At 37.0% G+C, this 14,738-nt stretch overlaps 1 protein-coding gene across 1 annotated transcript; it reads left to right on the top strand.

Annotated features, from left to right (window-relative positions):
- The first annotated feature begins 4,496 nt into the window (after positions 1-4,496).
- LOC110873167 lies at positions 4,497-13,899 on the top strand. Its single transcript, XM_022122093.2, has 9 exons — positions 4,497-4,795; positions 8,308-8,435; positions 8,554-8,625; positions 8,711-8,829; positions 11,646-11,760; positions 11,838-11,918; positions 12,464-12,601; positions 12,866-12,953; positions 13,529-13,899. The coding sequence occupies exons 1-9, from the start codon at positions 4,546-4,548 to the stop codon at positions 13,663-13,665; spliced, it is 1,128 nt and encodes a 375-aa protein (XP_021977785.1). The 5' UTR covers positions 4,497-4,545; the 3' UTR covers positions 13,666-13,899.
- Positions 13,900-14,738: the final 839 nt, after the last annotated feature.

The raw sequence follows: 14,738 nt of genomic DNA, 5'->3' as shown, positions 1-14,738 counted from the left end.
GCTGGATTATGTCTATTGTGTGAACCTCTATCGGCTGGTGTGGATCGCTTATTGTGGGTCGCTAGACGAGTATCGAGAATCACTCGCCACCTTCCACTTTAACGCGCCTCGCACCTAATCCATCAACTCGATACTCTATCGCGTTTCGCTATTACTTATCAATGTATGCATCCTACGTGTCATGTTAAGCGCGCACGGCCTCGCTTCACGAGACAAAACTAATAAGGCTGAAACATGATGATGTTTTGACCATATTAGTTGACTTTTGTGGAAAAGGGCGTGTGGGCCAGCATTAGTACCAATTGTGGTGTAATCAGTTCAATCATCGCTTATCGTCTGTCAGAGTCTATTGTGTATCAATATTCGAGTGTTACTTGGAAGTCATCACAGGTAGTGTAATATTAGAGTACATGACATCGCTTCACGAGATGAAACTAATATGGGAAACGTGGCGTTTGTCGTATTAGCAACTCTCGTGGAAACATGCCATGCAAGTTTTGTGTGGGATCAAATCGAAATTGCACCTAGTCGAATCAAAACCGTGTTATTCGCTATCGCTTAACATTCGTCATCCAACCCAGCAAACCGTATCAGCGTTGGTATAATCGAACTACTCGCACTCGCTACCTATGCTTGGTTTGCATCCAACTCACTTCTAATTCGAGACTCGGTCTAGCACCCTATCGCTTGGACCAAGGAAATCGAAATTCTATCTGTGTCTCATCGGCACACGTGACACCGCCGCACGAAACAGAGATAATATGGGTAAAACATGGTGGATACGCCGCTGGTACTTCCTATATATAAGTGTTTTAATCATATTAACAAACTTCCGTGGGAAAGTGCCACGTGGGGCCCGATGTAAATTATTTTCCGTATTACTAAAGAAAAATCAATTTTTATAAAACTTTGTTAAAAACCGTTGGACAGGCGAAATTTTCTTATAACATGGAGAAAACATCGAAGCAGGTTAGCTCCATGGCCAATGGGAGTTTCATAAGTCCAGTTCTTTTCCTTGAAAACTTTTGCAATGACAGAAAGAAATCTTCCCGAGAACGAGGGTTCGACAATCGAGTTTCAGTTCGAACCCACGTTGTCGGAGAGTTTTCTTGAAACTTATTTTGTCGCCAAATTCTTTTAAAATGTAAAACCCAAAACCTATCATCAATTAACAAAAACCCTCCCCACTGCGCTGGTATGGACATCGATACAGTCAACGCCGCACCATGAGGAGATTTTTCCTAATAACAACTTCGAAGGTTAATCAATTATCGGTAAGTTTAAGACGGTATGAAATTGTTTTTATGTGTGTTATCTCTTTTAACTAATCGAATCGTACGCTCTCTCCGTTCTCGCTCATCGAATCGTAATCGATCGATCGTTAACTAGACGCTACTAATCTCTACTCCCAATCACATCAGCTCTTACGACCCTACTATTGGATTAATTTCGGGACGAAATTTCCTAAAGGAGGGGATTCTGTAACAACCCGCACTTTCGTGCGTTGTTACTCGACACACACTCGTTACGCCTAGCACCAGAGATTCGGATCATAATGTAGCTATATCAATTATATCGCTAAATCGAAGTATAATCGAATAATTACGCATATTCTATCGCTATTACAAACCTATTATCATAAATCATAACACTCACGATGATATTGAGTGAGGGCCTAAGCTACCCTCCTCGATAAGCGTGAGGTGTCAAAAAAACGTAAGCAATCAACGCTAACAAGGACTATCGGGTGAGTACTATGCCTCCAGCCGTCATGACGATGATGGCAATACGAGGAAGTAGTGCCCCGATAATCATTGTGGCACATCTCACATCGAAGAACGCACTCGAATGCACGCGTAACTCGACCACCGCACTGAATTTCGGATACATAAATACGTATATACGGCCCTTTTGTGATCAATTATAGTAATTAATTAAATAATTATATAAATATATGAAAATATGGCCAAAACAATCGAAATCGCACCAAAAACGGGATCGAAAGGCTTCCGAACGGACCAGTCCAATCAATCAGACCAGTCCAATCAGATGGGCCAGTCCGATCGATCGACTGGGCTGATCGATCGATTGGGCCGATCGATCGAACAGGCCGATCGATCGAGCAGGCTGCTCGATCGACTGGGCTGATCGATCGACTGGGCCGATCGATCGAACAGGCCGATCGATCGAGCAGGCTGCTCGATCGACTGGGCTGTTCGATCGACTGGGCCAGCCGATCCAGTTGCTGTTTTCCTCCTTTTTCTCCTTCCTTGCCTATAAATACCCCTCATCCACCCTCCAACACTTGTTGTTGCTGCCACTACTCGACCAAGACGTTCCAGACCCTAAACCTCTCGATTTCTCCCAATTCTTGTAAGTTTTCAACCCGAATCTTGTACTTCTTTGATCCTTATGCAATCCTTCATCTTTCTACCTTTCAAATCTCAGTTTTTAACCGTGAAATCAACGGATTTTGGGTGTTCTAAGGTGATGTCACCATAAAGTTCTTCAAAGGTGATGTCATCCCATGAAGAACAACTTAGATCCGAATGATTTCCATACGATTCTTCATGAATCTCACCCAAATCAATGTTTTCTAATCAAGAGGCCATGGATTTGAGATGTTCTGGTTGATTTCATCACAAAGTTCTTATGAACTTCAGGTGTTGACCTCATATCACCAAGAACAACTCAGATCTAAGGAATTCCTCAAGAAAAATCAAGGTTTTCACATCAGATCTATACATAAAAATGGTAAAACAGAGCTTAGACCGACCTTCTACTCATTTCTTAGTGTCGGGTTGGTCAAAGATCTGATTCTTACCAAAGAGACAACCAAATTCGGGTTAAACGCGGAAAAACCGTCAGGAACGGCCGGTTCTGATGAACGAGGTGATTCTCGGCCGTTAAAACAGGCCGGAACTGATGGGATTTCAGTTGTTTAACACGTCGCCATAACGCCTCGACCAAAAACACCAAAAAACGCGCGAAAACCATCAAAAACGGTTGGACAGGATGGCCGATCGAGCGGCCCAATCGATCGACTGGACCAGTCGATCGAGTGGCCCAGCCGATCGAGCAGCCCAATCGATCGAGCAGCCCAATCGATCGACTGGACCAGTCGATCGAGTGGCCCACTCGATCGAGCAGGGCTGTCCGATCGACTAGGCCCACTCGATCGAGCAGGGCAGTCCGATCGACCAGGCCCACTCGATCGAGTGGCCTGTTCGACTGGGCCAGCCCAATTTCAATTTTTATCCAATTTCAACCCAATTTTCGCCCAATTTCACGCAATTCGACACCGTTTAACACGTAATCCAATACTCACGTAAAATGTCTGAAATCAGGACATTCTCAGGCACCGATCCATCAATCCAACCGATTACGCACTGTGAGTATACTTGACCCCTTTTATCAAATTTTGGGTGTAACATACGTTCCATAAAAACCAAACTTATCAAACGAATGATTTAATTGGACTATTTATCACTTGCGAATAACTGTTTGCATAGATATACGTGATGCTGGTACATGTATGCTAGGACTTATACTCGTGACGTCCCACCAAGACTAGTATAGTACTATTTCGCCCGACGGGGTCTAGTTATGCCAGAGTCGAGCATCGAGGACTTAGCTGGTAGTATCAGTTTTGTGAGTATATATGTCGTGTATTACGATTATGCATGTGGAAATTCGCAGCACTTTTAATCTATCATACTATACATATCAAACCTGTATACTCGCCAATACTTTTGTATTGACAAAGTTTTAACGTATGTTGCAGGTTTAGCCGAAGTTTACATCAAATCAAGCTAGGAAGTCTAGAAACTCATCTAAATTATAGGTTGTCGGATTTGAATTGTTCGAGAGGACAAGAAATCTGTGATAACTTATGTGATTGTATTGTTTGTTAGTATGGGATGACAAATGTAATAAATATTATCGCAATATAGTTGTTATGGATTCTCTTGAGCAATCTGATTCGCCTAGTGCCGCGCCCCGATGATTCCGCCATCGGTTGGGGTGTGACAATATCAAACACATAAAACACAATTTTGCCATGAGTTCTTCAAGTTATACTGAATCGTCATGTTTCAATGATTCCTGGGTTCGAAACCGACGAAGACGACGAAGAATGATTGTTTTTTATTTTGATAATTATTATGTATGTTTATGTAGTTTTAAAAAAATATGTTTGTTTATTATTTATGTAGTTATAAATATAAATATATATATTAAAAAAATGTTGATGTCGCTTGCTTGGCCACGCCAGTCCAGCCACGCCCAACCCAAGTCCCACCATACCCCTTAAAACTTGGCTTTTAGTTTGTTAATATTCCCAAGCCACGTGTCAACTAATACCTCAACCCAAGTCCAACCCAAGCCCTAACCATACCCCCTCGACGGGAACGCAACATTAGCGTTTATTAAAAATAATATTAATTAATTAATTAATTAATAATTAATATTAATACACAGTCAATTAGATGTAAACATGAATCACCCTGTGGAATGTGAAGCCGCAACAATCAAACCAGACAAACAATGGCTCCTACTCCTAAAAGGCGAATCAAAAACCCTAAACACTCATCACCATCACCATCATCTTTATCTTTATCTTCAATTCAACCACCGCTCACCTTATTGCCGTCCAAAACAGACTTCTTCAAGCTCCTCGCCGTCGTCTCCGTCGCTGTCACCGTCGCAATCGGCTGCAACTACGTCGTCATTGTTTTCAACCGTCAGCCGAAGCCGTTCTGCGATAGCCACACCGACATCGATTATTATCTTTCCGGTAAGAAAGCGTAATTTTGTACGAGCAAATGCATCTCGTTGTCAATTGCCGGTGTAGGTACCGAAATTTTCTTCTAGGTTTAGTAGGTTTAGCTATTTTCTGAAATGATTGATTAGAACTGAAATGAATCAATTGAATAACAAATAGGTCTTGATATTTGAAATTTCATTTTACATTACATGCTCAGATGAGGAGTATTAGATAGGAGTATATAAGCACACTTTTACCACTTACCGTAGGCTAGCATGTATTTTAGTTCTTCGTCTAGGGAAACGCAAACGACTCATGTTTGCTACTTGAGTACACCACTAGCTTATTTCATGGTTGGTTGCCTTTACGATGAAGATAAACCAAATGCGTACTACTGAATTGAAATGGCGTGCGCCAATAGCTACTTAAGTAGGCATTGTCGATACTCTCTACTTCAAAACACAGTTGGCCTTGATCCTTCCGCTTTCACTTTTGCCAACAATCATTCGACAATTTAATGTATCATCATCATCATCATCATACTCAGTAAATCCCACCAATAGCAAAGCTAAGGTAGGGTCTGAGGAGGGTAAGATGTAGATAGCCTTATTACCTCTACCCTGTAGGAATAGAGAGGCTGCTTCCAATGAGACCCCCGGAGGAATAGACAGTTTTATGTATGTTTTCATTAATTCTTGAAGGTTGTAAGTAGCAATCATTCCACCATGGATGTTGGATGATCTTTTTTAAGCTTCAGGGGGTGTTTGGCCTAGCTTTTTTAACAAAGCTTATAGCTTTTTTTTAGCTTTTTTTACAAAATAAGCTTTGTTTGGTGTTTGGTTTAGCTTTTTAAGCTTATGCTTATTAGCTTATATAAGCTAATTTGAAGAAGCTTATTTGATGATGGTTTTTTAGCTTATTTGAAGAAGCTTCTTTGTGTAAGGGCAAATGATATAAAATAAGCTATAAGCTAATCCAAACACTTACAAAGAGCTTATCAAATGATAGAAAATAAGCTATAAGATAGTTTAAAATATAAGCATAAGCCAAAAAATAAAAGCTAGGCCAAACACCCCCTCAGTTGGCTTTTGGAATATTAGATAAATCAGTTTTGGAAAAAGGGAGAAGTGCTTTTTTTGTGATGAATTCGGCTTCCATATAGATGCTTGACTTCTTTTGCAAGCTCAAGGCACGGTTTTAACACCTCTAGTGGATAAGGACAAAATTTCCATGAGCTTACCTTGGTCTTATTTTATCATTCTTGTTTGGGATTCACAAGTGCCTTAATAAAGGCAATCAGCAACATTGGTGAACCATGATATAACATCTAACATCTTCAATGAAGTCTTATAAGGGATATTTATCATGAGCAGTAAGTAATAAAGATCTGCTTCCTTTTTCATTAGAAATTTAGACCATGTCACCTCCAAAAATACCCAAATAAGACAGACAGCAATTCCAGGAGTGTGAATACTATCAAGTTTTTGTTGCAAGCTTTGTAAACGTCTTTCACTGATTTTTTTTCTATCTTGAGATGCCTCAGCTTTGACTATTTTGACTGTTTTCACCGCTCTAGTATTAGAAAATATTGACAAGCCTGACCAGCTTGATTTTAAAAAGCGCGTGCTGATCTGATGCGATTTAATCCCAAAAGCCGATGCGTGATGCGCAAAACATGGGCATCACGTGTCGAGGCGTTCATTATAAAAACAAAATACTAAAATGTATTTATAGATAATTTTTTAACTCGTCAACTTTTAAACACTAAAATATAAGATATTCTCATCATCTCTAGTCAGATTTTGTTTAATCAATGGTCTTAATTGTTCAAATACTCAATCGATGATCAGATTTGTTCAAACCACATCATGTGATGCGCACATTTTAAAACACAGATGACTAGTAGCATCAAGCAACACTCAAGAGCATATATATATATGCGATTTCACCATCATGCGATTTCACCACCACTTTCAAAAGGAGGCGAGACACTTTCTTTTGCAATTAACACAAAAAAATGTTGAATGATAGATGCATAAAGCTTGCATGTGGTTTGATTAGGGGTGTTCATCGAATCACATATCGAATTTTCGAGTTGCTCGAATCGAATTTTCGAATAGTTTTTATTTTTGCTTGAATTCGTATTCGATTTAAGAACCAGTCAAATCGATTTGAATTTGTATTCGAGAATTCGATTCTAATTTCGATCAAAAATTCAAATTCGACTTCGGATAAATTCGAGTAAATTCGTTTTGATTCAAATTCAGTTAAAATATGTAACAAATTCGTTTAAGTTATGGGCTTGGTAATGGGTTTGGCAATGGGCTGTTTTAATATTTAGAATTAATTTAGAGATTAATTTATACTATAGCCCAATAATAGTTATATACGCATTATATATACAAATAAAAAATAAATATGTATAACTTTAATTCGAATTTCGAATCGAATTTAAAATTATATTTACTGGACTCAAATTGAATCTGATAATCGAAATGAATTCTTGATAATCGAATCGAATTTTTCGAATTCGAAACGAATTTTGAACACCCCTAGGTTTGATTGTGCTCTCAAGCTCTCTCTTTTATGATTGAATCCAAAGTACCGACATTTGTTTCCATTAAATACTTCAAAAGCTTCTGAAAAGTCAATATGTATTTAGTTTAATCAACATCTTTAACAACCTATATGCAGTCCCTTTTGTTATGTTAAAAACGACATCCATTTACATGTCTTTTGTCAGTCAAACTTATCCCTTCTAAATCCCAGCTTAGACATTTCAATAAAACACTTTGTGGGCAACCCCCTCATCTATTACTTTGACTTTCTTTTCACCAAAAACTTCCATCTTATTATGTTTAGATGGTGATACGCCCCTCGTAGTTAGGAATTACGGAGAAAAGAAAGGATTCAGAGAAAGGAGTGTATTAACTTGAACATAAACAAAGATTCATTTGGCAATTACATTGGACAATTTAGATGCTAATATCTACATAATCGCCCCCCTGTAAAATTAATTCATAACAGGCCCCTCGTTAATGTTTAGGTATGGTATACCGTATATATCCTTACCCTCCTTTTCAAAAGACCCTTGGGGTATGTGATAGCCATCCTTCCAGCTCCAATTAACTAGCCATCTTATTTCACAGATTCTTTTTTGTACTTGAAAATCAATTTATTTTTCCAGCCAGTACGTGTCACACCTTTTACCATGAAAGCCGACTATTTTGAGTTTGGTTTGACTTTTTAAAAAGTCAACAAGTGAACTTTCGAGACATTACTTATGAAAAGGATAATTCTTTAAGCAACAACTGCTTCTAAAATCCCAACTCGACCAATTAACTGGATTTCCATCCTACACTTGTTACTATAAACCATAGACATACTAAGTAGACATGTATTGTTTGTCAAGTTGTCCTTGGTATTTTTTGTGCTGCATTCTTAATCTAGGTTCCTTTCCTTGTAACTAAAACCTGTGATTTAGTTACTGTTTGTATCATACGCTATGCTACGCTATTAATTAATGCTACTGTTTATTACAGATAATTGTGATCCTTGTCCAAGTCATGGCATATGTTCTCAAGGAAAATTAGAATGCATGAGTGGTTATAGAAGATATGGGAGATCATGTCTAGAAGATGGATATATTAATGAAATGGCTAAGAATCTCGTGAGTGAGTAACACTTACCTTGGGATACTTTCATTGCATAAGGGTTGAAGATAGAACAACTCTTGTACGTTACTAACATTACTTGTGTAATATTTACATTACATATTTTTTTGGCAGGCAAACATGGTAGAATCTCGTGCCTGTGAATCATATTCTGACTACTTGTGCAAAGGATCTGGCAAAGTTTGGGTGTGTTTCTTGTTCATATCAAAGTATTGATGCTCTTTCGGTGCACTTAACTTTGTTATGAGAGTAATTACAACTTTTTTTTCAGGTTCAAGGAGATGAGTTATGGAATCATATGGAAAAGGACAATGCTACCTATTTATATGCAAAGCAAAAGGCAATGGAGATTGTCGGTAATTTGTTGGAGATCAGGCATACTGGCACTGGGTAGGTTATAGTTAATAGTTAGAGGTGGCAAAATGGGCTGGTGCATGCATGTTGGGTAATGGGTCAAAACAGGCCAGGTGGGCTGGGCTGAGCCACAACCTCTTCTTTTATCCATTTTGTTTAGTGTTATAAATAGTTAATGCGTTAAAAATGCTAAGAATAACTGTATTAATGCAGTAATAGTAAAACCTTTTGTTACTATACGATTTAGGAGATTTTACGCGTTTTAATATATCTGGGATGATTTTTCAACCTATTTAACCTATGTGACCCGCTCATGGAGCATTCACATTGAAATCCCTATGTCATCCCAAACCGTATGATTTACGGGAAAGTTTAAGGTTTTCATCAATTTTTGCACTCCATCCGATTTTCTAAAATAGGGAGTAGATATATGGATTGAATAGTGATTCCTTATATATATATATATATATATATATATATATATAGGGTAGGGATATGGTAAAAAGTGTCTAAAATGTAAGAAGGGTAAGAAGTGTTTTAAACCATTGGATATTTGATCTAATGGTTGAGATCAATAGGGTATAAAAATGTAAATTGTGTTTTAATTAGAGGGACCTTATGTAAAATTGAAGGGCAATAGTGTCTTTTTCAATGTTTGAAATATGGTAACCATATCATACACGACCAAAAACTCCTACATTCACTCCTTTTTCCTTAAATATCGGAATTAATGATTCACCTTAATTGTAGGAGGTCTTTGGTTGCATATTCGTCATACATTATCATAAAGAGAACTGTAATCAGATTCATGGCGTGGTGTTTTAAAACAACTGGATAAAATTGACTATGATTCAAGTCATGGTGTTTTATCTGGAGACATTGTTCATGGCGTGGTGTTTTAAACATCTATGATTCAAGTCATGGTGTTTTATCTGGATACATTGTTCATGGCGTGGTGTTTTAAACATCTATGATTCAAATCATGGTGTTTTATCAATACAAAACATTCCCAGATTTTAAAACACCATGACTATGATTCAAGTCATGGTGTTTTATCTGGAGACATTGTTCATGGTGTGGTGTTTTAAACATCTATGATTCAAGTCATAGTGTTTTATCTGGAGACATTGTTAATGGCGTGGTGTTTTATCAATACAAAACATTCCCAGATTTTAAAACACCATGACTATGATTCAAGTCATGGTGTTTTATCTGGAGACATTGTTCATGGCGTGGTGTTTTAAACATCTATGATTCAAGTCATGGTGTTTTATCAATATAAAACATTCCCAGATTTTTAAACACCATGACTATGATTCAAGTCATGGTGTTTTATCTGGAGACATTGTTCATGGCGTGGTGTTTTAAACATCTATGATTCAAGTCATGGTGTTTTATCTGGAATCCAAAAAACATTGTATAAGGTTTTTGCGAAAGATGTTGTGGGGTTGTGTCGAAAAAATAAGAACAGAAAGGGTGTTACGATGTGTCATGGTGGTGAGAAGGTGTTTCACCGGAGAGAAGGGAGGGGCTTTTGTGGGTGTCGGCTTGCCGGAAATACGGCCGGAGAAGGTCGTCGGACTTTACTTCGGTGACCGGAGTCTAGAGAGAGGCAGATTGTTTCATCTTGGGGGCTATGGTTTTGGTGGGGATGAGGGAGAAAGAATCGTAAGAAATAATATGTTTCCTAAAATTTCTCCTAAAATAGTTAACACATGATCTAATTTCCTTTAATTGACTTTAACTACTATTAGGAGTAAATTACATTATTACCCTTATTCATTAATATAATCGATGGACACATGTCAACACCAGATTATTTCTTACACTTTAGCCACTTTTTACAGGATCCTTTACCTATATAGGGTAGAATCGTAAGAAATAATATGTTTCCTAAAATTTCTCCTAAAATAGTTAACACATGATCTAATTTCCTTTAATTGACTTTAACTACTATTAGGAGTAAATTACATTATTACCCTTATTCATTAATATAATCGATGGACACATGTCAACACCAGATTATTTCTTACACTTCTTACACTTTAGCCACTTTTTACAGGATCCTTTACCTATATATATATAAGGAATTACTGTTCAATTCCATATATTTTTTGTGACTGGTTGTGAGTGGATGAAAGAGAAAATATAATAAAAAAGAATGCAAATTGGATTTTAATAATCCTACCTTTCTCAGTTGGCCAATAATAATCCTAACTGAGAATATTCCTACCACCGGTCCCAACTTTCTAACTATTCTTTTTCAATGGATCCCTGTTAAAAGAAACTTAACCCAGTTAGTTTTTTTTTGTACTGACGTGGACATATGAGGTGGGAAAAATTTATATGTCCACGTCATCATCCATGTCAGCAAAAACACAATTTTTTGTTTCCACCTCATATGTCCACGTTCCATGTCAGTGAAAAATGATACATGTCAGCCAAAAAACTAACTGGGTTAAGTGTTTTTTAACGGGGTCCATTGAATAAACATAGTTAAAAAGTTGGAACTGTGAGTTGAGATTATTATTGGCCAACTGAGAAAAGATGGGATTACTAAAATCCAATCTGCCAAAAAAGAATAAAGAAGTGTTATTTAATTGAATAAAGATAGATATGAGGCATTGGATATAGGGGTGTTTTAAAAAGGTGAACAAATTTTAGGGATAAATGTGTTTTTTAGTTGAATCATATGGATGAAGATAAGGATTCCAATGTGAAAACTTAAGATGAAAACATACCCCAACTCAAGCCATATACAGGTAAATGGGTGAAAATAGCCACGTCTTGTTAATTTTCAGTTGTAATCTGTCTGCTGGTCTGTATATGGATTGTTTTTGTTGTTGATGTAGGATTAAGGAGTTGAAGTGTCCAGACTTGCTCGTGGAACATTATAAGCCACTGAGCTGTTCCATTCGTCTATGGCTTTTGGAGCATGCTTTGTTCTTAGCATCCTGTTGTTTTTTGGTATATGATGAAACCTTTTTAAAAGCTGGTTTATTATCACATTTCCAAGCTTGTTGACACTATCCGGATGTATGCAGCTCATGGGGTTTGGATTGATGTTGCAAAGACTTCGGCGGAGACATTACTTATCAGTTAGAGCCGAAGAGCTATATGAACAGGTGAAAACAACCATACCTTCTATTTCCTAATCCAATACTCCCCATTTTTATAATCATAATAGTCGGATAAAATCAACTGTATTGAGTTTTCTTTTTTGGTCAAGTCAGATTATTTAAGGAGTTAATAGGTAAAAATGACACTCATTTGAAATTCTCAAATATTTAAAGTATGGATATTATTATTTTTCTATTTACCATTAATTATATTCTATAAATTATTAATAGTTTTTATTTATTTTTTTTTCAAAAAACATTGTAGTCTATAATTCCAACATGTATTTCATTTCTAATAACATTAAGTATTAACAATGGAAAACGTGAGTGAAATGCATTCAAGATAAAATAAAACCTTTTCTTTTCAGTTATCAGTTTTGCTGCTGTTAATATGAAATTGTATATACAGAGCTGATTATTATTACGAGATACTACTCATAATAGTAGTTACTAGAAGCAGATTATTGACTTGGGAAATCGGTTTCATATCTCACTTCGGGTACACCCATCTAGTTGGCTGACACTGTGTTTCATAATCATAACTGCTATAGGTCTGTGACATACTTGAAGAAACTGCTTTGACTTCAAGGAGTGTGAATGGTGAAGGTGAACCTTGGATAGTTGCATCATGGTTAAGAGATCATATTCTTACACCCAGAGAAAGAAGAGACCCGCTTTTATGGAAAAAGGTATCCTCATCTATTCTCTCTAATATTCCTGACACTAACCCGAAACACACCATGATAAAAACATTAATAAGGTATCCTCATCTCTCACAAGATATCATTAAATTGAAGGTGCGCCCGTTAAGTGAAAACAGAAATAGACTGAATGTACGCTTTTTTTTACGTGCCGTTTTCCCCATACATGCATCGTCATTTGAACCATTTTCATCATCATCATTATTATAAAAATTGCTTAAATGTTTCGCAATTTTCTTTTTCTTTGTGTAGGTGGAGGAGTTGGTTCAAGAAGATTCTCGTTTAGACCGGTACCCAAAAATGCTGAAGGGTGAACCCAAGGTCGTGTGGGAGTGGCAAGGTAAATATATTAAATGACTATCTCCATACAGCTTTGTTAAATATATTAATTTATTGTTTTAAGTAATAAAGTTTCAGTGATTAGTTTAAAATAATAATAAGTATTGGACAAAGTGTGGGTAGGTCCAGTGGCGGAGCTTGACCAAAAGTTTCGAGGGGGCGTAAAGTGATGGGACCCAAATTTTTTTTTCCTATCGTTATGTTTCGGGTCGGGTCGGGTCGGGTTGGCTATTCGATTCAAATCGGGTCAAATAATAATAGTTCCAAATAAAACAAAGTGTATATTTACCAAACTACCCATCATTTATATACAAAGTTTATAAATATTTAGGATATACAATTTAGGAAAAATAATCGGGGGGGGCGATCCTATATAATTTTAAAATTTTCGGACGAAAAATCGAAACTTGTACACTTCTAACCGAAATATTGGGGTGGGCGGGTGCACCCCCGAGCACCCACTATCCTTCGCCTCTGGGTAGGTCAACACTATTTGTACAAATATTACACATTTCACCCCAATCTGTTTTGACGTGGTACCCATCTACTATTTTTTTGCTGACATTTCTTCTTCAGTTGAAGGATCTTATTTGCAATCGTCCGGCAAGAAGAAAAAAGATAATATAAAGGAACGGAAGTTAAGTGAAGGGTCAAACATGGGTTCTAATCAAGATCTCAAGAGACTGAAGCCTGGGGAGCTACTCAAGTGCTAATTCTTGTAACATGATCATATGCATGCATATATGTATACCCACATACACATGATATGTACATTTCAGAAGGGCCTATTTCTAGGTATACTAAACATTCCTAAGCTCACCAGGTGATTTTGGCATGATGTTGTATCGAAAAATTGGACCAAATCAACAAGAGTATGATTAATGGTTTGGTTTCTGGTATTGTATGTGGTTTCAGCCTTCGCATGTTAAAATCATTTTGTTAGTGCAGTAACATGAGTTCATTTTTATTAGAGGAATTTTTAAATTTTACTTGTATAAAGAAACGAGTCGTAGCGTGCAGCTGTGCTAGTTTAATAGAATACGATATTATGATGTCAGCTAGGTCTACATTGACCCTGCGCTGCCTCGAGATGAAACTTTTACGTCTGATTTGGTTTTATACCATGTTCAAAGCTCATCGAAAAATAGTTCTGTATACCATAAATACCAAAGGATTTATAAACAAGAAGAGCACAGTGAAACTTATATTGGATGAGATTTTAATATCAAATGTTGTTTGATGTATGTAAAACGACATTATAAAGTTTCTGTTGATATAAATAAAGTACAATAAACGTTTATGATAAGACAACGAACAACATTGAAGAAGTAAATACCAAAGTTGCATCCTTCAAGCTTTCAAAACCTTTATATATCGCAGATGGTCTCAATCAAACCATTTCGATTCCATCGACTTCATCTTCAACCTCCTCCTGCAACCATGTAATCCATAGATAGGCATAGGCCATGATGCATGCTAGAAACACTATTGGTTGAAGGAAGCTAGGCAGTAGAATTGATGTCAAAGACACCATCAACAAGGATCCAAACACGATTCTTCCATGGCGTGCTATATTAACACACACAATATTAGTACGATAATACCTTTTCTCAACGTCGCATGACACCCCATATGCGAGTACACTACCTGATGCAACCACTATAGCTTTTGGGTGTGTTTTAAATGGAGAATCAGATTTTAGTTGCAAAATGCTGAGAAGAGTTGAAACAACAAGAGCGAGGATGGTGTTGTCGAAAACATGTGATTTTTTAGAAAAATAACGTGA

Source organism: Helianthus annuus, chromosome 8, assembly GCF_002127325.2.
Source record: "Helianthus annuus cultivar XRQ/B chromosome 8, HanXRQr2.0-SUNRISE, whole genome shotgun sequence".
Lineage (NCBI taxonomy): Eukaryota > Viridiplantae > Streptophyta > Magnoliopsida > Asterales > Asteraceae > Helianthus > Helianthus annuus.
Note: the sequence above shows the minus strand (reverse complement) of the source record. Positions and strands in the feature narration are given on the sequence as shown.